The 25,469-nt window shown below is 46.5% G+C and overlaps 3 protein-coding genes across 3 annotated transcripts in view; 2 read left to right on the top strand and 1 right to left on the bottom strand.

Annotated features, from left to right (window-relative positions):
• The window catches only part of CHGB (chromogranin B), an 817,086-nt gene that overhangs the window by 195,324 nt on the left and 596,293 nt on the right, over positions 1-25,469 (top strand). The window lies entirely within an intron of this gene.
• PROKR2 (prokineticin receptor 2) lies at positions 10,916-23,100 on the bottom strand. Its single transcript, XM_050745234.1, has 3 exons — positions 22,885-23,100; positions 20,351-20,940; positions 10,916-13,856 (listed from the first exon to the last, which is right to left on the bottom strand). The coding sequence occupies exons 2-3, from the start codon at positions 20,806-20,808 to the stop codon at positions 13,160-13,162; spliced, it is 1,155 nt and encodes a 384-aa protein (XP_050601191.1). The 5' UTR covers positions 20,809-20,940; positions 22,885-23,100; the 3' UTR covers positions 10,916-13,159.
• On the top strand, positions 22,005-24,107 carry LOC126929126 (uncharacterized). Its single transcript, XM_050745244.1, has one exon. It carries the CDS (start codon positions 23,024-23,026, stop codon positions 23,903-23,905), a length of 882 nt encoding a protein of 293 aa, XP_050601201.1. The 5' UTR covers positions 22,005-23,023; the 3' UTR covers positions 23,906-24,107.

Below are 25,469 nucleotides of genomic sequence, written 5' to 3' on the forward strand. Positions count from 1 at the left end.
GAAATACAGGGGCAGAGGAAGCAGTGGGAAAGGGCCTGGGAGCTTGCTGGGTTCCCAAGCAGGCCATTCCTGTGTGGCATCACGGGGATCCTTCAGGAGGACGGCCAGAGGTGTGGGGAAAATGCCAAAGAGAGAAGGAAGTCTCCAGCTGAACTTTGTAACAATTCGAGCCAGTGGAGAAACCTTCTGGCCAGAACTCGAGAAGGGCGCGAATCTGGCGGGCAGACTCCACAGGTGAGGGAAGAACTAAAGCTCTTTTCTTTTGCAGCTGGGAGGCGGGTAGCCTGGGGCAAGTTCTTAACCCTGCTTGCCCACAGCCTGGAAACAGACTTGGTGCTGTTAGGTGGTGCATGTTAGGAGTGAGACCGGCCCTTCGGATTGCATGGGAGCTGGGTGAGGCCTGTGACTGCTTACTTCCCCTCACTTCCCTGACAACCTCCATGACTCAGCAGAGGCAGCCATAATCCTCCTAGGAACATAACTTCATTGACCTGGGAACCTCACCCCCATTTCCCACATCAGCCGCAGCAAGACCCACCCAAGGAGAGTCTGAGCTCAGACATGCCTAGACCTGCCCCCAACGGATGGTCCTTTCCTACCCACCCTGGTAGCTGAAGACAAAGGGCATATACTCTTGGGTGTTCTAGGGTCCTGCCCACTGCTGGTTCCTCTCCATATTACCACAGCTGATGCTCTCTGGAAAGTGCCACCTCCTAGCAGGAGGTCAACCAGCACAGAAATACAGCATTAAACCACCAAAGCTAAGAACCCTCACAGAGTCCATTTCACCCCCCTGCCACCTCCACCAGAACAGATGCTGGTGTCCTCAGCTGAGAGACCCACAGACGGTTCACATCACAGGACTCTGTGCAGACAACCCACAGTACCAGGCCAGAACCTGATAGACTTGCTGGGTGGCTAGACCCAGAAAAGAAATAACAATCACTATAGCTCAGCTCTCAGGAAGCTACATCCATAGGAAAAGGGAGAGAGCACTACATCAAGGGAACACCCCATGGGACAGAATAATCTGAACAACAGCCTTCAGCCCTAGACCCTCTCTCTGACAGAGCCTGCCCAAATGAGAAGGAAACAGAAAACCAACTCTGGTAATATGAAAAAACAAGGCTCTTTAACACCTCCCCAAAAATCACACTAGCTCACCAGCAATGGATCCAAACCAAGAATAAATCCCTGATTTGCCTGAAAAAGAATTCAGGAGGTTAGTTATTAAGCTAATCAGAGAAGCACCAGAGAAAGGTGAAGCCCAATGCAAGAAAATCCAAAAAACAATACAAGAAGTGAAGGGAGAAATACTCAAGGAAATAGATAGCATAAAGAAAAAACAATACAAAATTCAGGAAACTTTGGACACACTTTTAGAAATGTGAAATGCTCTGGAAAGCTCCAGCAAGAGAACTGAACAAATAGAAGAAAGAAATTTAGAGCTCAAAGACAAGGTCTTTGAATTAACCCAATATATATACACACCACATATATATATACGTATATATGATGGAGTACCACTCAGCCATAAAAAGAAATGAATTAATGGCATTTGCAGCGACCTGGATGAGATTGGAGACTTATTCTAAGTGAAGTCTAAGTGAAGTAACTCAGGAATGGAAAACCAGCCAAACATCGTATGTTCTTACTGATATGTGGGAGCTAAGCTATGAGGATGCAAAGGCATGAGAATGATACAATGGACTTTGGGGACTTGGGGGGAAGAGTGGGAGGGGGGTGAGGGATAAAAGACTACAAATAGGGTGCAGTGTATACTGCTCAGGTGATGGGTGCACCAAAATCTCACAAATCACACTAAAGAACTTACTCATGTAACCAAACACCATCTGTATTCCAATAACCTATGGAAAAAAATTAAGCTCAAGGTTAAAAAAAGTTATTGGTAAACAAAATTATAAATGTCTCAAAACAAAAAGTAAAATAAAATCAAGTCCACAGGGCTGAATTCTTTCTGGAGATTACTTTGATTTTTAGCTTTTAGAAGTGTGTGCATTCCCTGGCTTGTGGCTCTTTCAAAGCATAATGTTCCAGCTTCTGCTTTTGCCATCACATTTCCATCACATCTCATCACATTTTAAACACTTCTATTTATTTATTTATGTCTTTTAAAAATAGAGATGAGGTCTCACTATGTTGAGCAGGCTGGCCTTAAACTCCCAGCCTCAAGTAATTCTCCCACTTTGGCCTCCCAAAGTGTTTGGATTACAGGTGTGAGCCACTGCACCCAGCCTCACTGCATCTCTCTCTCTCTTTTTTTTAAAACTTTATTATTCTTGCCTTCCTCTTATTAGGACCCTTGTGAGTACAGTGCGTGCACCCAGATAATGCAGAATTATCTCCTCATCTTCAGATGCTTACCTTAATCACACACGTAAAGTCCCTTTTGCCATAGGTAACATATTCACAGGTTCTGGGGATTAGGATGTAGACATATGTGTGGAGGGTGTCACTATTTAGCCCCCACACTGAGGTATAGAAGCCTCACTCAGTCAGAGCCGCTTCAGTGGAATTGTCACCTGATATTAAGAGAGGTTCTTAGCTAAACCCTGCTTGGAGCAAAGGAGTCAGGCTCAGGTAGAGTAATCTGCAAACCAGAAACATAAGCATGATGTGTGTTTATGGTACTATAATAAGAATAACCTTGGAGCTGAAACTGGGATTGCTTCTTCATTAAATGCTCAGAGACCTGGAAAGCAGTGGCCTCACCATGAACAAAAATGCTATTGTGAATATGTGCAATCTAAACACTCAGCTGGGCTCACGCCTGTAATCCCAGCACTTTGGGAGGACGAGGTGAGAGGGTTGCTTGAGCCTAGGAGTTCGAGACCAGCCTGGGCAACATAGTGAAGCCCCATCTCAACCAAAAATACAAAAATGGGCTGGGCATGGGCCTGTGGTCCCAGCTACTTGGGAGGCCAAGGTGGGAGGATCATTTGAGCCCGGGAGGTTGAGGCTACAGTAAGCCATGATTGTGTCATTGGACTTCAGCCTGGTTGACAGAGGACGACCCCATCTCAAAAAAAAAAAAGGGCTAAACTCTTAGAAATGGAGAATAGAATGATGGTTACTAGCACCTAGGTGGTGCTGGTGGTGGTGCTAGGTGGTGGTTGGGGAGATGATGGTCAAAGTGCACAAAATTTCAGTTAGACAGGCAGAGTAAATTCAAGAGATCTATGGTACAACACGGTGTCTAGTGCTAATAACAATGTACTGTATTCTTGGAAATTGCTAAGAGTAGATTTTATGTGTTCTCACCACAAAAAATGATAAGCATGTGATGGGATTCATATGTTCATTAGCTTGATTTGGCCATTCCACAGCACATATGTATTTCAAAACATCAAGCCGTACACCATAAATATAGGCATTTTTTAGTTGCCAATTAAAAAATAAATTAGTTAATTCTTAAAGATGTTGTAAAGACAATGTGACTGTGGATGGCGATGCCTTCCATGGTCAACACTGACTGCCCAATCTGCTTCTTTCCCTTGACGTTCCCACAACTCTCTGCTGATGGTGGAGTTGATCCTCACCATCGGGGGAGGATAATAAAGGAAGGAGGAGGACTGATTCCCAGAGTTCAACTGCAGTTCCCTCTTCATAACACAAAGACCATTTGCTGAAATGAAATCAAACTGCAGGACCTCAACTTATCATTTGGGGGAGTTCGCCAGACCATGCTTGAATCCTGTTGTGAACTTTGGTGCTGGCTGATGTAGCACCAACAGCTCAAATGATGAGGAAATCATCAAAGTGTTTGCTGTAGACTCGTATCCCCTTTGGGGGCCCAGACCTTTGCTAAACTTCCCTTCTCTACGTTTAGTCAAGTAATGGATAAAATCTTAAGATCGACACAGGTTCTTCAATCAATATTCTTTCAACCAGCTATAATCTACCTAATCAAAATATGACCTGGTCTCTATGTCTCTATCTTCCCACGGGGCTCTCTTGAGGGAAGATAACAAAAGTTTAACCGAACTCTAAAAAAGATAGAGCCTTGACATTCATGAAAGACTCATCCTGGAACTTAGAATTCCCTTGGAAACCCCTAGTTATATAACCACCACCATGGCACACAATTTCTTCCAGAAGATGTATTTTTTTCCTCTATAGGCTGGAGCATGAATGTATGAATCACTTCTTATTTATGTTAAATTACATTTTTATAATTTATACATTGTATTAAATTCACTCATGCCATGGATTGGAACAAGAGATTCTTTATATTCATTGTATTCTTTAAAGTTATCCAAACTTTAGATGGGCTAAAATCTATCATTTTCTTAGAGTCCTTAACTCTTCACCTAACAACATCTTCATTTCTTTCTTTACTTTCAAAACCAGTACCAGCTTCCATTCCCAGAAAACCATTGGCTTTCTTTTAGGGGCATATTCCTCCCGCTAAGGAATACAGTTTTTTATTATTTCATGAGAGCATGAAATACAATATTGAGTAAATACAATACTGAGTAAAGAACAAGAAAGCCTCATTGAAATGGGGCTGCTTTGTGGTTGGGTAGGCTTAGCTGCTGGGGTGCAAGATGGAAACTTATACTTCCCAAAATAATGAATGATCATATCATGGATCTTTGAGATTGCTCACAAAGTCACAAATAGCAAAGCTGCCAATATCAAGGGCTACCATATGTTATATCAATTACATGTCTCTGTACTGTCCAAGAAGACATACCAACTTCTTTTTGTTTCAAGCACCATTCTAGAAGGACTGAATCTAGATCCTCTGTGACAATTATGATTTCTATCATATATCTCCAGAGTGACAGCTTTTCTTCCTCTTTTCTTCCTAATCCAGTCCCCAGTCTCCGGCTGCCTCTCATCATAATTTTGTGTAATGTTGGCTGATGCTATACTTGGGTGTACAGGGAAACTGTAGCTTCTTGATTTTTCTACCATTGATTGAATCTTTGGGAGCCCCCATCTCATGGGAGGTGGGGAAGCTATTCCTGATATACAGTCTTTTTGAATGTACATAGGCTCCCTTCAGTTGAAATCACTCATTTCTGGACACATGAAATCTTTTGGGTTTCAGTCCCTGCCCTTGCTACTTTCTAATATGGTTGAGCTTCCAGGGACCTCGTGTTGGAGGAGAGGAGGAGGAAGATCTGAATCATATACTGTTCCAGAATTCTGGATCCTTGCTGGCTCTGCTGCAGGATGGATTGCTGAGGAATAATGTGCCCCATCTGGTCTTTTGGAGTCTGTGGTCCTGGCCACTTGTCCTTGATAGCAAAGGCACCACACATAATGATCACTTTGACCTGACTCTGGGCCTCTGCCCATCTGCCGCCCCTAAGTAGGGCATATGGGAATTTATGGATCCCTGCACCTCACTGTTTGCTGTGGCATATTAGGGCATTGGTCAGACTCCTCCATCTCCCTGCCTCCTCCCATAGCTGCATCACCATTTCTCTAGAACATCTGCAGGGCTCCTTTTAGAGGTCTGGGGCCTCCCCCAGTGAGCCCAGGGAAGCATCTCATTGCTGCCTTCCTGCCCCATGATCTCAGGCTTCCCTACACTTAGATGTTTCTATAGCTTTCCCACCTCCACCACCTAGATTTAGCCCCTGAAGGAGAAAGCAAGGACAAATGCATTCAGCCTTCAAGTATTTTCTTTCTTTTCCACCATCCACTGAGGCTGGAAGTGATGGACTCTGTTTTCTTCTTCCTCTATGGAAAGGACTTCCTCTACATCATAGCCTCCTTTGGAGGGCCATTAAGCTTCCTGGTTCAGTGTTAATGGTGGAAAAGCATCTTCTCTTACATGATGGAAGAAACCCTGTGCTTTGAGTCGACCAGGTATGATAGGAAGTCCGAGATGACTAGGGACTTGAGACCATAGGAGATACCCTGGTTTGATAATCCCCAAACATATCCACTACGTGTGACACAATGTTCTGAATTCATCTAGGAGAAATTCTGTTCCTAGAAGTAATCATTTCAAAAATAACAAAATAACTATTACAAATAACAAAAATAACTATTGTCTGCTTATGTTATGCTAGGCATTTTCTAAGATAATTTAATCCACATACAATCCTATGATATCAGTGCTATTATGATTCCCATTTTACACATGAATAACTAAGGTCCGGATAGGGGGTAAAGAATCTGTTCACGTTTACAAGGTTAAATAAATAATTATTATTTGACCTCAATTCTGGCTGGCTGGGACCACGGGCCCTTGCATCCTGCCTGCCCCCACCCCCAGCCTCTTTCTTCATTCAACTCGTCAGCTGCCCAGTCTGCTCTCCCCTAAACACTCTGCATCTGATGTGCTGTTGAACCAAGTTACATCTTGTTCCACTTATGGTCCATCTAATTTTCCCTCCTCTAGGTCTTTGTTGCTTCTGTTCCCTTTTCCCGGGATACCCTTGAGGCTCTCACCATTCCCCATGGCCCCAAACCTTCTCTGATCCCCACAGCCAGAAGGTATTTGTGTCTAAATTCACTCTATCTTTGCAGTGTCTCTCCAGTGTCTCAACTTTCATGTAGAATTATTCATACATTACCTCGGGAATCACCTTGAGATTCAGGCTTGCATCTCCATCCTCTTTGTTTCTCCACAGCATCTGGGGCAGAAACTGCATGAGTGAGTAGAAGACCCTTTTCTCTGCACACTGGGCCAACCCTGCAGCAGAGTTCAGTAAAGGTTTATGTTAGGACCTTGCCTAGGAGCTGGATCCAGAACTGGGAACCCCAAGGCTGGCGTGAAGTGAGACCCCGGAGACTAATTCTTTCGTCTCAGTCTGTGACTCGCATGTAGAAATTCAGTCTAAGAAGTCACCAAAGGGATACAAGGACCTTGAGTCTGCACGGCTTTCTGTTCTAAGGGCATCTCTGGGTTTCCTCCCTGCTTTTTGGAGGCAAAGCCTTCTGCCTATTTCCCTATTTAGCAATTTTTCTAAGTCCCAGTAAAACAACCCCCGCTCCTCAATTTGTTTTATCTGAAGAAAGTGCCAAACCCATTATTGGAAAATGAAAAGAACTGTCCCGTTTCATGAGCTCTTTGAACATCTGTACAGTAGCACATGGTTCAAGATTTCAAGATTGTTTCTTTCTTTCTTTTTAGACACAGGGTCTCACTCTGTTGTTCAGGCTGGAATGCAGTGGTGTGATCATAGCTCACGACAGACTTGAACTCCTGGGCAAGCAATCCTCTCACCTCAGCCTTTTGAGTAGTTAGAGCTAGAGGTATGTGCCACCACAGCTGGCTAATGTTTTCATTTTTTTATTTGTAGAGATCAGGTCTTGCTACATTGCCACGGTTCCTGGCCTCAAGTGATTCTCCTGCCTCAGTCTCCCAAAGTCCTGGGATTATAGGTGTGAGCCACCATGCCCCACCTCAAGATTTATTATTGTTATTGATGTTGCATTTGAAGCTGTTGGCATGACCCATAGCCTAATGATAAAGGGATTCAACAGTAAGACATCGAAGGTAGACGGATCTAGAGAGCCTCTGAGGCAGTCATTTGTAGGATCAGAGTAGGCGTCTTTGCCAATTAATGTGTTCATATTCCTGCCATTGGAGGAGTCAGATTAAATTGTGCTTGAAGGAAATAAAGACATTTACTGTGGGATCCAGGCTGCCCTGCTAATGAATTGCCCTATGTAGTAGTGAGGTTTCTCCCAGCCGAGGGCTTAAACTTAGCAAAATACATGTTGATTAAATAAATGTGTTCCTCACGTAGTGGTTCCACCACTGGACACTCAGGGTTTCTGTATCCATGTCCCTCTAGGGTACAGCTATCCAAACTTCTGCCAGGGACGAAACAGACAAAAAGTGTGTTTGTGCTGCTATTTAAGAGGGCATGAGGCTGGGCGTGGTGGCTCACGCCTATGATCCCAGCAATTTGGGAGGCCAACGCAGGCAGATCAGTTGAGGTCAGGAATTTGAGACCAGCCTGGCCAACATGGTGAAACTCCACCTCTACTAAAAATACACAAATTAGCCAGGTGTGGTGGTGCATGCTTATAATTCCAGCTACTAGGGAGGCTGAGGCAGGAGAATCACTTGAACCCAGGAGGCTGAGGTTGCAGTGAGTCAAGATTGTGCCACTGCACTCCGGTCTGGGTGACAGAGCGAGACTTCATCTCAGAAAAAAAAAAAAAGAGGGCACCAAACACCTACTATGTACCCACAAAAATTAAAATTATAAAAGAGGGCATCAGCAATCCCAGGAGGTGATGTGTCCCTGGTTGGTGCACCTCAGGAGATGCTGCATTTGCCTCATATCACCATGTGAGATAAAGTAGCAAATGTAAGAAGCCATGCGTGCCCATTTCTGCTTGCCAGCAAAATTTCACAAAGCCTCTGACTGTGACGATGTGCCGCTCTTCAGAGGAATGCTTTGAAGACAAAACAGGATAGAGCCAAAACTTAGAACAGCCATAGTAAAATCCGATGAAAGTTTTCAATTGACAAAGAAATGCAGTTATTTTTTATGACATGTAGCATTTTAAGGTAACAACCAGAACCACAGCTGACAACATCCTATTGGGACCCATGTCTCTTGCCTGAGTCACTATGTTTCTTAAAAGATGAATGACCCCTAGCCCTTGCCTTTTTCTGCACATAACATCTGACAGTGTTAATGATTGTGCTTCTGTAAACTACAACCAGATGTACTCTTGCACCCAAGCTTTGATGTGATTGTACATGTGCTAAATCTTCATCACCTGCCTATAAACTGTGAACTAAAACACAGCTTTGGAAGTATCTGACAGAACCTCTCTGAAAGACTCCTCTTGGGCTATAGTCCTCAGTAAGACTTCTGAATAAAACCAACTTGAACTCTTTAAAAGTTTGATGTTTATTTCTTTAGAAGGCATTTGGCTGCTAGGAGACACAAAGCAGAACCACAGCTGAGTCAGCCAGCAGTGGCTTGGGTGAAGACTGCACACTGGGTTGTGGGTGGCCCCGCTTGCCTTGTCTTTGAGTGCGAGCAAACCCCCTCCCCTCCACCTGCTTTTCCTGGGGCCGGGTCGCCTCTCAGCACAACCTGCTTTACCGTTTGGCTCCTGAATCACTTGCAAATAGCTCCCTGTGCATTCAAGTCAAATGTGTTAAGAGCCCCTCCACGCCCATTTCTCTCATTAGGAAAAAAGGCAGGAGCACTAGGGTGATTCTGGGGTGATTCCCTCTGGTTTCCCTGGAATCCTGGAGTCTCAATTATGGTCCCTTGGATTGGATGTGCTCTTGGCCTGCCAGAGGGAGGAACAGTATCTTCTCTGCAGTTTATGATTCTGCTGGGAGGCCAGAAACCAGCGGAGGATCCACTCCTTAGGAGTCAGGAGTGCAGTCCCGAGTGCAGTTCGCTGCATCAGAGTAAAAATCTTGGGGCAATATCTTGGCTCCAGCAAGCATTAGCTGTACCCTTAAGCAAGGCATTTCCTCTTGAAACTCAGATCTCCTCACCTAAGAAGGAGTGAGTTGAATTATATGCCCTTATAAGGCCTTTCCTGGTCTGCAATTGTGTGTGTGTGTGTGTGTGTGTGTGTGTGTGTGTGTGTGTGTGAGCGCACCCATCCTCTTGAGCCAAAGGAAAGATAGCTATTAAATTGGAAGGATATGTTTCAAAGCCATCATTTTTCCTGTAGAAATAGAACTCACTTTAAGTTTCCTGATTACCTCCTACATGTCACATTCTTTCTTCCTCTTTAAATCTGGGTTCCTTCTCATGACTGAGGGCCTGAAGCCATCTTTTGATTTCTTCAATTTGTGAAGCAACTTATTTTAAATGTTGAATGCTGATAGAAAAGTCTTTAATGGTTTCATTACAGAGCCATCATTTTTCTTATTCTGGCTGAGGAAATGGATCTGTTTTGCTAAATGAGATTAATTTTTCAATATATATAATAATAGGTATAAGTGTGTACATCTTAGCATATTAAAAGTATCTTAAGCTTACCATTAATTAGTCTCGAGAAGACTAAATACAAGTGTAATTAATTTATTACCAGTTGGAGGGATGAATAGTCACGGTGCAAACAGCAGCTTTCATTGGAACAAACAAGACTGTTTTAGAATGAAGGCATCACATCAGTTCGGGACTGTGGTTCTTTGCTTATTTGCATGCATGAATACATTCTGGGCTATTGGCTTCAAGGATGTAACCAAGAGGAGGCTGATTGATGCTATGAGCTACCACTGTTCTAAAAATGCCTTCAATAAGTTCATTCTCTCTTTCAGGGTTGGACTGTTAGGTAGCTATTACTTCACTCATATCTAAATATACTAACATGCTTAAAAGATCAGTAGAGAAAGCACTTGAAACCTGTGACTAAATTCCATATGTTAATTATTTAATTGGATAACAACACTACACTTGAATCACTGGAAAATCACAAATACACACTGATATTTACAAGTTTTTTCAGTTAAATTTCAATGAAAGGAAGATGGTATATTCTAGGACAAAATGGAAAAGGGTGATAAATCCTGCTGACAGACTTGACTGGTACACGGTCCATTCCTAAAGAATCTCCTAATTTGGCTAAGAGCCAGGATAGAATAATAAATAAAAATACAATTATTATATTTATAGAAATGTACATAACCTAAAATTGTTACTTGCTTGGCTTTGAAATGCATCGTGTAATTTTATAATTTTGTAATTATACAATGCATTTCAAAGCCAAGCAAGTAAGAATTTTTGTAAATCAGAATTAAGTTTTGCTTAGGCTAATATTACAGTGTGTTTGCATTTTCTTATCTTTTCTTTTTGAGATGGAATCTTGCTGTATCGCCCAGACTGGAGTGCAGTGGTGCAATCTCAATTCACTGCAACCTCTGCCTCTGGGGTTCAAGCGATTCTCCTGCCTCAGCCTCCTGACGAGCTGGGACTACAGGCATGTAGCTCATTTCTGTATTTTTGTAGAGAAGGGGTTTTGCCATGTTGGCCAGGCTGGTTTCGAACTCCTGACCTCAGGTGATCTTCCCATCTTGGCCTCCCAAAGTGCTGGGATTACAGGTGTGAGTCACTGTGCCGGCCTGCATTTTCTGAGAGTGCAATGATTGGGCTGAAGTTGAGTTTGCTGGGTGGTGATAGAAAGAAACGTTGGTTGAAGCTTCAGTCAGAGAAACAAATCAACAAATAATAAAAACAATCAAACAAGCAAACAATTCCTTCTCTATAAAAAATTAGGAATTGGTCAAATATGGATGGGTCAGTCCCAAACCAGGTACCATTTGTATAGCTACCACTTCAAAATGAATCAAGAAGAAATGCAGACGTGTACATACAGTCACCACAAACGTATAACAATACAAACAGATTCAGAAGTGATATTTATGCAGCACTAGGGTGCTATTCTGCAACATGCAAGGAAGACTGTCAACACTTCTAAGACCACGGGGATGCTGAGAGTCTTGGGGTCACTGAGAATCTGAGGTTAAGTTTCCCAGATTATAACCAAGAACAGGGATCCCTTTGTGTTCCACTGTAGACAGGGTACACTGTGAAGAGTTCAGGAGTCTTTCGAAAGACTAAGTCTTTTGTAATCTTCCCATATTATAAGCAAAGAACAGGGATGAAAAAGTGTGGCTATTTCTCTAATAAATCACAGTGGATGGGGTTTCCAAATAAACTCCCTCCAAATAAACTGTTCAATATCACTTCTCCATTCTTATCATGTGCACAGTTGAAAAGCACATTCACAAACCATGGCCTCAATGGGGTCTCCCAACAGTCTTGCAAGGTAGGAAGGGCAGGTATTTTCATCATCGCCACTTCATTAAAGCAAAACTGAGACACAGAGAGGAAACACCATGAGTTTAAGACTTGAGTCTTAGAGTTAGGACCTGAAGCCAGGTCTTTGGATTCCAGGTAGAGTTCCTTTTGTAAAAGAGGGATGTTCTAGAAAGTGGTCCAGTCCTTAGCAAAATCTCCACACAGATTATGTTCATTGCCAGTGGCAACCTCCACTTCTTTCTCTGTCCTCTTTCCCCTTCACTCCAGAGCCCCTGAAATCCTTTGCACCGAGGTATCAAAAATTGACACCTCAGGATTACCCATCCCCGACCAAATAAAATAAGCTTTCAAGCATCAGTGGGAAAGTGATTTTTAGGTTCTTTCCTTTCAAATTACACCATTGTGGATAACCACATAAGGCTGGGCTGACTATAAGATTTTTTTTTTTTTCTTGAAGTCGAAACCCTAGAGAATGTCCTGGGAGGCAGTAGGAGGTGGGTGGGAAAGTTCAATGTGATGGCTTCAACGCTCCTCCCATGGTGCTGTAAACCCTGCACTGACAAACTTATTGTTACATTTCCATTGTGTCTAAGGGCCTTCTTCTGTAGCCATTTTGCTGTTGTTGTTGTTGTTTTCCTGAGACAGAGTCTCATTCTGTCACCCAGGCTGGAGTGCAGTGGAACCATCTCAGCTCACTTCAACCTCTGACTCCCAAGTTCAAGCTATTCTCCTGCCTCAGCCTCCCGAGCAACTGGGATTACAGGCTCCTGCCACCACACCTAGCTAATTTTGTATTTTTAGTAGAGACAGGGTTTTACCATGTTGGCCAGTCTGGGTTAAACTCCTGACCTCAAGTGATCCACCTGCCTTAGCCTCCCAAAGTGCTGGGATTACAGGCGTAAGCCATCATGCCTGGCCTGTAGCCTTTTGATATTCCTGCACTGATAAGATACAGAATTAGGGAAGATGGAGGGTGAACTATCTATATATCTGGAGATATCTTGGGGACTCCAATAGCTTCTGCCATTTTGTTATGTTTTTAAATGTTTTTGATTGTAATCAAATGTTTTTGATTACAGTAGGTAATGAGTAAATGTCAGCTCCTGCTGTCCCTGTCTAATCTCATTGGTGTGGTTTGCACACAGTATGTGTTCAGTCCATGTCAGTTGCTGCTCCTTGTGTCTAATCTCCTTGTTGGGATTGTGGACACAGCAGGTGTCGAGCAGATGTCAGTAAATGTCAGCTGATTTGGTTCATGTCTAGTGTCATTGTATGTTATGACTTTGCAGTGTTGGGCTTCTTGAGGGCATGGGGGAGGCATGAACACAGATGTCACTTCCCATGCAGCCTATGAACTTGGTTGATGGTGGGTGATGCTTTGAGTACTGGACTGGGGTTTTCTGTTGTGTGACACCAGGGGGTCACTTCAGCCTGATACAGTCCACCTCTTCTGTGGCGGGCACCCCGTTGGTTCTGAGGTCAAGCTCGGCGCTGGACTTGCTCCCCCGCTGGGAGGGACGCCAGTGCAGCAGCATCATCTTCTTGAAGTACTTCATGGTGTTGTTCTTGACTGTCACAAAGCACACGGTGTTGATCATGCTGTTGCTCATGGCGATGCACTCGACCACGTAGAAGGCGGTGAGGTAGTGCTTTTCCTTCACGAACACGGTGGGGAAGAAGTCACGAACGATGGTGAAACCGTAGAAGGGTGCCCAGCACAGCACATAGGCTGTGAGGATGCACATGAGCACCAGGACCGTCTTCCTGCGGCAGCGCAGCCGCTTGCGAATCTGCTCCGTCTGGAACCCAGGGACTGCCTTGAACCAGAGCTCCCGGGAGATCCTGGCATAGCACAGGGTCATGGTGACCACGGGGCCCACAAACTCAACGCCAAAGATGAAGAGGAAGTAGGACTTGTAGTAGAGCTGCTGATCCACGGGCCAGATCTGGCCACAGAAGATCTTCTCCTGGCTCTTGACAATAAAGAGGACGGTTTCTGTTGCAAAGTAGGCTGATGGGATGGCAATGAGAATGGACACCATCCAGACCAAGGCGATCAGGAAGGAGGCCGTTTGATAATTCATCCGTGGTTTCAGGGGGTGAACAATGGCGAGATATCTAGTGGGGGAGGGAAGCCAACAGTAGTAATGATGAATGCTTGGAAACATTAGTTTTTAACTAACCCCAAACATACACTAAAGCAGACATAGTGGCACAGTGAATCCTCATGTACCTGTTAGCCAGCTTTAACAAGCTTCATCTTATTTTAGCAACATCATTTGGCATAGTGGAGTGTTTTAGTGAAAACAGCACAGGCTTTAGGTCAAACAGGCTGAATAAATCCTGGCTTTTCCCTGGATTGGCTTTGGGGTCTGGGATGAATTATCCAATCTCTCTCATTTATTTCCTCAAATGCAACCTGGAATAAGATGATACTTACTTTGCAGGGCTACTGTGAACACTAAATGTGGTAATTTTTGTAAAATACTTTGTATATAGTAGGTGTTCAATAAATATGATGCTTATCATTCTTAAGCATCCTATTATACCACCTTGGGTTTCCATCTTATCATTCTGCCCAAGAACATATAATATGCTCAAAGCTCTTCATTCCAAATAGCTCACGGTTTAGGTGAAGGAAGGGCTTGTGGCCCCAGAAAGAGGTGGGGGCCTTTCTCAGGACAGTGGGCAAGAACTTGCTTCCCCTCCCATGAGCTGTCATCCTGCACTTCAGAGCCGAAGAGTCAAGGTGGGCTTGTGGTGAAATCTAGGGACTCTAATGAAAAGTAAATGCCTTGCCCAAGCTCGCATCATACAGGGACCAGAATCCAGGCTCTTGATACAAAGCTTATGCTCCCACCTCCCTGGGCCATCTTGTGCTCAAATGAGAAGGTGTGTGAAGTCACCGTGACACCATAAGTATTTACCCTTGCCCTTTCCAATGAGCCACACTGTCTGGGAGAGAGACTGGAGCCCTTTGTGGGAAATGAGCTCATTTGTGCGGATTGAATACTTTCTTTCCAGAGAGACTTAATGACACCTATTTAGACACTTGGTACCCTGGCATCATTTCTGTGCATCTTATGGTTGGGGTAACGAAGGAATGCTTTGGGATAAGGTAGATGAAGATAAGAGGCATGAAGGACAGGGAGGAAACAAATGAACCCTAGAAATGAATGTGTACTTCATACCTGGAGCTTGAGTCAGGTAAGAACAAGAGCAGGATGCTCCCTGTAGAAAATTCTATCCTACTTGCCTTTCCTTTGTGATCAGATCCTTTAGTCATTCTTTCCAAGTCTCTGACTGGTCTAAGAAGGCCTTCTGTCACGTTATTTCTTCCTGTCCCTGCCAATATTTCTGCCACAAAGTTGTTTTATCTTCTCTTGCCTGCCCCCTGCCTGCTAGTAGCTCTGATCCATTGAATTCCATCAGAGATACCAAAGCAGCACGGCTCTCTCCAGCTTTTGACTTTCTGAAGATCTAGGATGAAGCTGGATCCTATCCCAACCACTGGCTTCACCCTACTGAGGCATATTCATATGCACAATGGTTGCTGGGGTTCTTCACCCATGCATGTGACCTGGCCTTACCAAATTAACCTGCATGACCTGCCTGTGTGGTACAAGGCTGACAGGGCTGGAGAGTGGAACAAATGGGCAGGCCCATTCTTGATGGGGGCAGGGACATTTCACAATCACTGTCTCTCCGTGATGACTGAGTGAATTAGTCTCCTATTGCTGCTTGTAACAAATTACCACAAACGTAGTGGCTTGAAACAACCCAAATGTATTATCTTATGGTTTTGGAGGTCAGAAGTTTGACATGGTTTTCACTGTGCTAAAATCAAGATGTTTGCAAGGCAGCATTTCTTTCTGGAGGCGCTGATGGGGAGAATCTATTTTTGCTGCCTTTTCTAGGGATGCCAGCATTCCAGGGCTGATGACTTCTTCCCTGTTCAAAGCTAGCAAGGGCCAATCAAGTTTCTTGCATTGTATCACTGACACAAACTCTTCGGCCTCCCTCTTCCACAGTTAAAGATCTTTGTCATTTCATTGGGCCCACCCAGATAATGCAGTATAATTTCTATATTTTAAGATCAGCTGATTAGCAACCTTAATTCCATCTGCTACCTTAATTCCCCTTTGGCATGTAATGTAACATGTTTATAGATCCTGGGGATTAGGATGTGGTTATTCTTGGGTGAGGGACATTATTCTGCCTCCCATACTGAGTCCAAAGTCCTTAGATAATGCAGAATAAATTCATAACTTTATAGCTCTCTATCTGGCTCCATCATGAAAAGTATTTCAATAAACCAGGCCAAAGGGAATTTCCACATTTCTCCTTATTCTGCTGTTAATTCCTAAATTCTCATTCTTTTTCCTCCAATAACATCTTCCTCATTGTATGACGTTCCAAAATTCAGAGTTGTCATCAAACAAATCAGAAAGCAGTAACACTGGCCTAAGAATTATTCAGAAGACCTGGATTCCAGCCGTGTACCTGGACTCAAACTGTGTACTTGGATAAATCACTTTTGGTTGGGGGACCTAGTTTCTTCATCTGTGAAGTGGGGATAATTAATAACATCACTGACAACCTCTAAGGCTTTTTGTTATTCTGAGAAGGTAAACATACATAAGGGATGTTGAAAGCTATTGCACATTGTTTAAGCTAATCATTTCCTATGACTCATTTGCTGGCAAGAGGGACATCTGCAAGGTCTTTGTTTTCATCTGTCTGCTTGGATGTGTTTCTTGAGGCCAATCCTTTCCTTCTAGGGTATCTATAACTTGAAACAGGACCTCTTCTGGGCTCCTCTCTGGATGGACCTGGCTGTGGCATATGGAAACAGCATTGGGTGGCCCTTCTGATATTTCCTTGTAGTAGGACAGGGAGGCCTGTGCTTCTCCCATCCTACGTGTGTTAGAGTACACAGGCCTATCTAATTCTGGGATTGGCTGTGCCCAGTGATAAAAGCCCCCTTCTCCAAAATATGCATCATCAGGACAAAGGTGAGAGTTTGGTCATCCATCTTTCTTAGCATTTTACTTTATTTTTTTTCAATTAGTTTAGAACCTGATTGGAGAAGAGGATCCTTACCCTTTCTCCCTGTCCTACCACCTGCCACCTGTACAGCATTTCCAGAGCAGCTCTCACCAATGACTTACGGGGAGCTGGTGTATAAATACCCCAGCTCCTTCCTACCTCCCACCTCTAGAAGAACTCTCTATAGAGCTGTGATCTATGCTGGCTCCATGAGTCCCTCAGCAGGAATATGCTCTAGTTGCCTACAGTGAAAGCTTGTTTAATTACTTCTTGGGTGTTATCTGCACATAAATCTTTGTCTCAGAGTCTGATTTGGGAGTAACCCAAGCTAAGACACAGGTATAAGTCTCTGTGCTAGGCACTGTGGAGAAAGATAGAAAACATAATTATTGTGCTTAAAACACATTGTCTCCTGGAAAATACTATCAGTATCTCCATACATAGCATGAGCTTAGAAAGAGAGCAAATTAAAGATTGATATCAGATTACAAGGGCCCTGGAATGCTAGGCTCAGGATTTGACATGTATTCTGTAAGCACTTGAATTTCTAGATATTTTGTAAGCAATGAAATGTTTCAGGAAGATCCATCAATGGTGATATTCCTATGCTTAATATGGATGACTATGGATTTCAGGGGACAGTCAGGAGCCCCTGGGGAGTGAAAAGACAGGTTAGAAGAGCATTATGATGGCCCAGCTATGACTTTCTAAGAGATGAAGCTGGAGGGAGAGCTGCCATGACTTGGTATATGGCTGTACACATGGGGTGGGGTGAGTGGAGGTAGGACAGGGAGAAAGGGTAAGGATGATGGTAACTTTTCCCTGGTTGGATGGCTGAGAGAATGATGGAGCTGCTGATGGTGCTGGGAAGTTGGCTGGGGCAGAGTTGGTTTGGGGTGTAAAAGGACTCACTCTGTTGTCTGTGGTGTTGTAACAAGGCAATTGTTTCCCAAGAAACTCCAGTGTTATAAAAAACGAAACCAAACCAAACCAGCATTATAAAGACAAAGGTTTCAGTGGGACAAGGGGGGATAGGAACAGTACTTACTCTCGGTGATGGTTAATATTGAGTGTCACCTTGATTGGATTGAAGGATACAAAGTATTGATCCTGGGTATGTCTGTGAGGGCATTGCCAAAGGAGATTAATATTTGAGTCAGTGGGCTGGGAAAGGCAGACCTACCCTTAATCTGGGTGGGCATAATCTGATCAACTGCCAGCTTGGCTAGAATATAAGCAGTCAGAAAAATGTGAAGAGAGAGACTGACCTAGCCTCCCAGCCTACATCTTTCTCCCAAGCTGGATGCTTCCTGCCCTCAAACATTGGACTTCAAGTTCTTCAGTTTTGGAACTCGGACTGGCTCTCCTTGCTTCTCAGCCTGCAGATGGCCTATTGTGATCACGTGAGTTAATACTTAATAAACTCCCATATATATATATATGGAATATGTATACACACGTATATATATTCCATTAGTTCTGTCCCTCTAGAGAACCCTGACTAATACACTCTCACTTTAGTGAGCATCAGAATCACTTGAGGAATTAGATAAAAATGCAGATTCCTGGGACCTCGCCCAAGGGATTCCCATTCAAGAGGGTGGGGTGGAGCCCAGGAATCTGACTTTGTATCTTTCTTTTCTTTTCTTTTCTTTTTTTTTTGAGACAGAGTTTCCCAGGCTGGAGTGCAATGGCGTAGTCCTGGCTCACGGCAACCTCTGCCTCCCAGGTTCAAGCGATTCTCCTGCTTCAGCCTCCCAAGTAGCTGGGATTACAGGCACCCGCCACCAGCTAATTTTTGTGTTTTTAGTAGAGACAGGGTTTCACTATGCTGGCCAGGCTGTTCTTAAACTCCTGACCTCAGGTGATCTGCCCGTCCCAGCCTCCCAAAGTGCTGGGATTACAGACGTCAGCTGCCGTGCCCGGGCTGACTTTGTATCTTTCTATCAAATGATACTTTGCACCATTTTCCCTGGAGAATTTTGTGCAGTTGGTTGATAGGTACACATTTCATAAGGGCTGGTTTCGGGGCTGGAGAGCATCAGAGTTGTAGTAAAATCGTTTTTCCTGCAGGAATCATATTATACAAAGGAAGAAGGATGCTTCCTACACCCGTCTGTGTATTTTATTACCAAAATGAAAAATATTAAACTGGTTGATTAAAGAGAACAAACCTAAGCAGCACTGCGAACAGGGGAAAAATTTAAGAGTTGAAAAGATGAAAGGAAAAAGGATGACTAAGCAGATCATCCTAATGAGCACAGCTTACAATGGTGGACAGCAACCAAGAGACACAACGAAGAGACAGCAACACTGTCACGTGGCATGCCTGTATCTGAAGCACATGTGGTATCTGGGGGCATGGCCCAGAGATGGGCCACTCAGCAGCCTCAGTCTTGCTCATATCTGGCGGAGCAGAACACAACTGGAGAAACGTGAGAAGGTGACCACTGCCCCCTCGAACAGAGCCAGTGATGGCCCGATGCCGGCCTGCAACTGTTCACATAAACAAAATGTGTGTAAGGTTTGTCATAAACTGCTATTATACATTTTACTTTAAAATTTAAAATAGAGCAAGGGTTGGTGATGAGGAGTAAGTTCTAGTGTTCTACAGCACTACAGGATGAATATAATGAACACAATTTATAATTTCCAAATAGCCAGAAGAGTGGATTTTGAATGTTTCCAACACAAAGTAATGATAAACGTTTGAGGTGATGGATATGCTAATTACCTTGATCATTACACATTGTATACATGCATAGAAATATCACTCTGTACCCCATAAGTATTTACAATTATATGTGTCAATTAAAAATAATAAAAGCAAAAAATAAAATAATAAATACATAAAGGAAAGGAAAAAATAAAATAGAGCAAGGATTTCTGGACTATCTTATGCAAATGTATGCAAACGAGCACACCAACATATGCAGAAAAGCAAAAGCAAGCGTGTCCTTTCCTCTTTTGCACAAACAAACCCTGTTATCTCATTTTAAAATAAGCTCTGCAACAAAGTCTATCAGAAACAACAGCACATACGGTATGATTTCTTTTTTATGATGTTAAAGAACAGGTGAAACTGAACTGTAATGATAGAAACCAGATTGGTGGTTGCCTGGTGGGGGAGGATTGACTGGTGAGGAGCACAGCTGCAGGTGATGGAAATGTTTCACATCTCCACCTGGAGGGTGGCTACAGGAAAAGCTTGGTACGTGTTCTCCTGACTGGAAGCTGCCCTAGTTAACTCTCATGTGGCTTCTAGGTAGTAGCTGCCTGCCGTTTTTGCTTTCCCTTTGTGTTGATGCCACACAGTCATGTGGCCTGCCTGTATCTGAAGCACATGTGGTATCTGGGGGCATGGCCCAGAGATGGGCCACTCAGCAGCCTCAGTCTTGCTCATATCTGGGGGAATAGAACACAAGTGAAGAAACAAGACCTCCTCTTGCCCTCCAAAGATTGGTGAGCATTCCTCTCTGGAGCAATGCTAGCCTCTCAGAGCCTAAGTGAGGAAAGAGACAGCCGGGCCCAGCCCCATCACTCACCCCACCCACCATCCTCACCTGTCAATGGCGATGGCCAGCAAGGCATTGGTGGAGACGTAGAGGGAGACAGTGCGCAGGTAGTTGACGGAGGCACAGAGCACGTGGCCATGCTCCCAAGAGAGCTGCCGTACCACGTAATAGTCCATCTCAAAGGGGCAGCAGATGATGGCCACCAGGAAGTCAGAGATGGCCAGATTGGCAATGAGCAGATTGGTGAGGTTGCGCAACTTCTTATAGCGGGTGAGGGCAGCGATAAAGACAAAGTTACCAATGCCGCAGACCAGCATGATGCCTGCCAGTGCAATGCCAATGACGATCTTGGCTGCGAAGAAGGTCCTGGTCTTGGTCATGTCCTCATCCTCATCCATAGGGAGGTCGTAATCACCATAACTGAAGTTAAAGGAGAGGGAGGAGGCATGGTCTTGGGGTGGATTAAAGTTGGGTGCAAAACTGGTGTTTCCATTCTGGGCTGCCATGGTGATGTCCACAAGAAAAGCGGTGTGAGGGAGGTGCGAGGGGTGGGGGTCCAGACCTTCTGCTCTTTCAGGGTCAGTGAGCCTAGCACCCTGCCCAAATCCTTGGGGAGAGTTGACTCGTCATCCTGGATCCTGGAAGGAGGCACAACCAGTGGACAACATGCAGGAGAACATCTGGTCACATTCCCTGAGTTCCCCAAGTATAGGCCAACCAGACCCACAGCCTAACCTACCCAGGATGCGGGGAAAGGAGACCTGAGATCCGTAAGTTGGGAAACCCTCAGGGGCTGCCCACCTGTCGGGAAGGATGGCATAGGATGAATCGGACTCTCCAAAACTCTCAAGAAGAATGTGCACCTTTGCCCTTTGCCCAGGGGCCAGAGCCTCTTTGTCTGCCCAGTCACATCCTCCAGTCCCAACACATCAGCTCCCACAGGGGCTTCTGGAACATTTCCAAGGCTGCTCCCAGGAGCCGGCCAGGCTCCTACAGCTGTCACAATGTTGTGGCACCTGTTGGCCAGGGACAATGAAGCAGGAGGGCCAGGATGCTGCCGGGTCTTCTCTCCAAAGCAGGACACCACTCCCTCTGTACTGACCAAGCCATAGACTTGGAAATCACCAAGTTCATTTTCACATGGACAGACTGAGTCACCCTGGGCCAGTGATGTATGCTCTCGGAGTCCTTGTAAACCAAATTCCTGCTGCCCAGTCCAGCACCTGGTACATAGCAGGGGCTGGACAGGAATCTGTTGAGTGCATGACCAGGAAGCTGTAGGTGGAGGAGGCTGGGGTAGGGTGGGGGAGGGGAATTCCCCTGCTGCTCCCCTGTTCTTTGGGAACCAGCTGGAGAAAGAAATCCTCTGCGGCCCTTCCCACCCTACTCCAACTTTGGCTCTGCTCCCTGACCTCCTTCACTTGGCCCTAGTTCTCCACCCAGAGTCAACCCTGCCTGAAAGGCACCATGTCCTGTCACCAAGGTCTCAAAATAGGGAAAATAGTCTCTGAAGCCCTGAGCCCGCAGGAGACAGGGCACCCCAGGGTACAAGGCTTCACCGAGGGGCTGGAAAAAGAGCCCAGACCCCAACACCTATAGAAAGGGGGCCCTGGCTGTCCAACTGTGAGTGGCCTTCCCCTCGCCTCTCAGCACACCTGGAAACGACTCCACATGTGGGCGCCGCGGGATGCTGGGTCCCAACTGAACAATGCGTTTGGTCCACTCCTGCGAGGGGAGAATGCCGAGGGACAGGAACTGCGCGCCAGCAAAAGACACCCTAACCTGGGGTGCGCCCGCCAGCTGCTTTCCCAAGGTGAAAACCTCCAAGAGGCGAGGTGCAAATCTCAGTGGCGTCCACACCCGGAGCTGTCTTCCCTCCAGGTCGCCCCTCCGTCTCATGCGACCAATCCCTGCAGCCTTTGCTCAGCCTGGGACCAAGAATTGGGAGTCCTACCCCTCCTCGGCTTTCTAGTCCCCTAACCCAAGATGAGAGGGCGCGTGCCCGGGCTGGGACAGATTCAGGCCGCATTTTCGTAGATTGCACTCTCCGCCCGCGAGCAATCCGTTCCAGCAGCCCCCTTCCCGCCCCATCAACGCGGCCGCGCGGTCGGTGTCTAGAGGCGACACCCTGGCTAGGACAGGAATCAAGCCAAAAATTCAGGCTCGAGAAGCAAAGGCTGTGGGACCTCCTGGCTGGGAGAAAACGGCGGGTGGGTGGAGGATGCGGTGCGCGGGAATTTCCCCACGGACGCTTGCTGTTTTCTGCTCACCTTTCAGGAAGGTGCCCCTCTACCTGCGCCCTGCGCTGCACTTTGGAGCTCGCCCTCGAGCTCAGCTACCCGCTGACTCCCTCCGCCCGCGCCCGCACATCACAGACTCCGCTTACCGTCCCCTACCCCGTTCTAGAGGGCCCAGAGGGGATTGCCTGAAACCAACTCGCCTGCTTCAAGCCAGCCCCGAGAGTGGCGGGAGGCAAACAGCCAGAATGCCCGAGAAAAAAGTGGGCGTCGGAGGCCCTTGTCCTAGCGACTCCCCCCACCGCACCGAATGAGTCCCGGGACTGCAAGGATCTAAGCCCTTACCTGCCTCGGCGCCTCCTTTCTGTGCGCTTTGCGGCTCCGGAAGCCGGATCGAGGGTCACAGGGTGGTTGGGCGCGGGCGGGCCACTCGGTTTGCGCCTCGAGGACCCGGACTTGCACTTGCAGAGCCGCTGCGTGGGGGATGTCCCTCTTTTTCCCTCCGCCCGGCGCGCTCCTCCGGCGTGTGGCGGTCTCTGGGTTCCAGCTGGAGTTGGCGCTCCGCCCCCACAGCTCTTTCCAGCGTCTCAGACCTGTGCGCCCCGCCCCGCGCTGGACTCCGCCCCGGGGTCCCCGCCTGCCTCCTACTCGAGGCCGAGGGTGGGTGCCCAGCTCCCGCACCCCACTGCGTGCTCTCGGGCTGGTGCGTCCAGGGCGCGGGCACCGTAGGTCCGGCCACGCTGATGCGAGTCCCCGGGCAGCGTGGCCCTCCCCTGGCAGGGATTTCAGCGCCTTCGCATCCAGTCTAAATCGGACCACAGGAGCCGGGTTTCGACCGTGCGCTTTGGAACAGGGAGCACCGCCCTCTGCCGCCAGCTGTGGCACCGCACCCGGGTCGCGCGCGCAGGAGCGGAGAGTCCTGTCCTCCGGAGGTGCCCAGTGCCAGCGTCCGCGCCCACTTGAAGGTGACCCTTTCAAGGAAAGCCCGGCTCCGACAAATGCGGCGTGTTCCTTTGGGGATGGCGATGAAGGAGGAGGCCCCCAGGAGGAAGCTGGGGATGGGGGCAGTTTGCCCTGCTCAAAGTCCCTGAAGTCTTCACCCAAACTTTGCGACGACCACCACTATCAGATCCCATGGCCCTGCAAAGACAGTCCCAGGAGTGCCTCAGCCTATCTGTCCGGAGAGTCCAGAGCCCTTTACTTTGCTTCTAACAGGTTCGAACTCCTCCCACGACCTCCCTGGTTAAACACAGGAACTGCCCATTCAAATGACTGGTGCCCAGGAAGCTCTGGGCGTACAGGATTGAACCTGTGGCAGGACTCTGAAGGTCTGAAAAGGTGTTTCCCGTCGTTAAACTCCAGCTAGCGGATTATTGGCAAGTGGGAACATGGACTCCACTTTGTCAGAGCTTCCCATTGTTTTCAAGAGAATCTGGAATTTGAGAACTTTAAAAATACTCTTTGGGTTTGTTAAAGCAAAAATCTTGTTTTGGCCAAAGAGAACCTGTCTCAGACTGAACACAGTCCACAGTGCTGCCAATTAAAAATTTGTGGGTAAATGAACTCCAAACCCCTTCCAGTGGTGACATTCTGTGATTCTGTCTTTCCTACCTTAAGTGGATCTGACCCCACTCTCCCCACCTCTTAGCATCTCTTCCCGCATGATCAAAGGCAGGAGAGCCAGCTGTTCGCTTTCCCCCTGGGGAGGGGCTGCGATTGGGCAGATGTTCTACATGGTCAGGGTAACCTCCAGATATGGAGGCAAAAGAAGCTCTGTTGCTTGAGGAGGGGAGATGATGGGGTGGCCAGTTACATACCCTGGACGCATTTTTTGGGATAGTGCGTACTTACCAACTTTAGCTAGAGGCTTCTCCGCTTATGGACCATGCCTGCCCTATTCAATGGGGCAAATAGACCCCTGGGACCATCTGCCTGCTGGGGCTTTCATGGAATCCTCTGAGATGAGTTAAGGCATGGTTACTTCCACACAGATTTGGCAACCCACAGATGTCGTTGTAGCAACTCCAAGTCCTGACCACCCTCAGCAGAGTAGGAGCTTTCTCTGGGGATGGACATGTGGTCCCCAGGGGAGACAGTGGGTGCTTAGAAAACAGTGCAACAGAGTGCTATGGGGAGTTGTCTTAGTTTGGGTTTCCCCCGAGGAGACTCCCAGACAAAGACCTGAGTGCAGGTAGTTTATTGGGAGGGGATGCCGGAAAGCACACACAGATGGAGGGGAAGTGAGACAGGGAAGGGAGAAGGGCCCATACATGGTATGCTAACAAGCAGGGTGCCACTGGGGCTCGCTCAAGTTGTTCTGCAGACCGTGTGGAATATGCCTCATGGTTGTTCACAGCAGCCATCAATTCCTACCCTCCACTGATAGACAGATTCCCTGAGGGCCAGAATTTCCCTCACTTTTGAGTTGTGTCCCGGTGTGGTGCAGAAGGCCCAAGGCTAAAAAGAAGAGAGCTTCAGGCCTTGGGTGGGAGGTGTCATGGTGCCTGGAACTGCATCTGCCAGTGATTCCAGGTGAGTAGAGGAGATTCTGGGCAGGCCGTCACTCTCACAGCTGCTACAGGAGGGCAACAGAGGGACATTCCCTTCAACGAGGCAGGCAGGAGCCATACTTCCGCTGGAGTTCATAGACTGAACTGGGTGTGAACCCAGAGAAACTGGGTGGGCTGAGTGGGATTTTGAGAGGAGCTGGAGACTTTGCATTATGTACTTGGAGGCAACTGACGTCCCCAGTTGGGCTCACAAAGCTGGTAAGAACTGGGGAACTGGAGGTGACTTAGGTGATAATTATTAACGGACTTCCCCTTCTAGTCAAAGAGATTTCTCTAATTGCAAGCCCAAAGTCTCTTCTCCTCGTCTCTGAAAGAGTCTTCTCTCTGAAGTCTTTCTGGGTGAGAGAGGCTTAGCTGAAC

This window comes from Macaca thibetana, chromosome 10 (assembly GCF_024542745.1).
Source record: "Macaca thibetana thibetana isolate TM-01 chromosome 10, ASM2454274v1, whole genome shotgun sequence".
NCBI lineage: Eukaryota > Metazoa > Chordata > Mammalia > Primates > Cercopithecidae > Macaca > Macaca thibetana.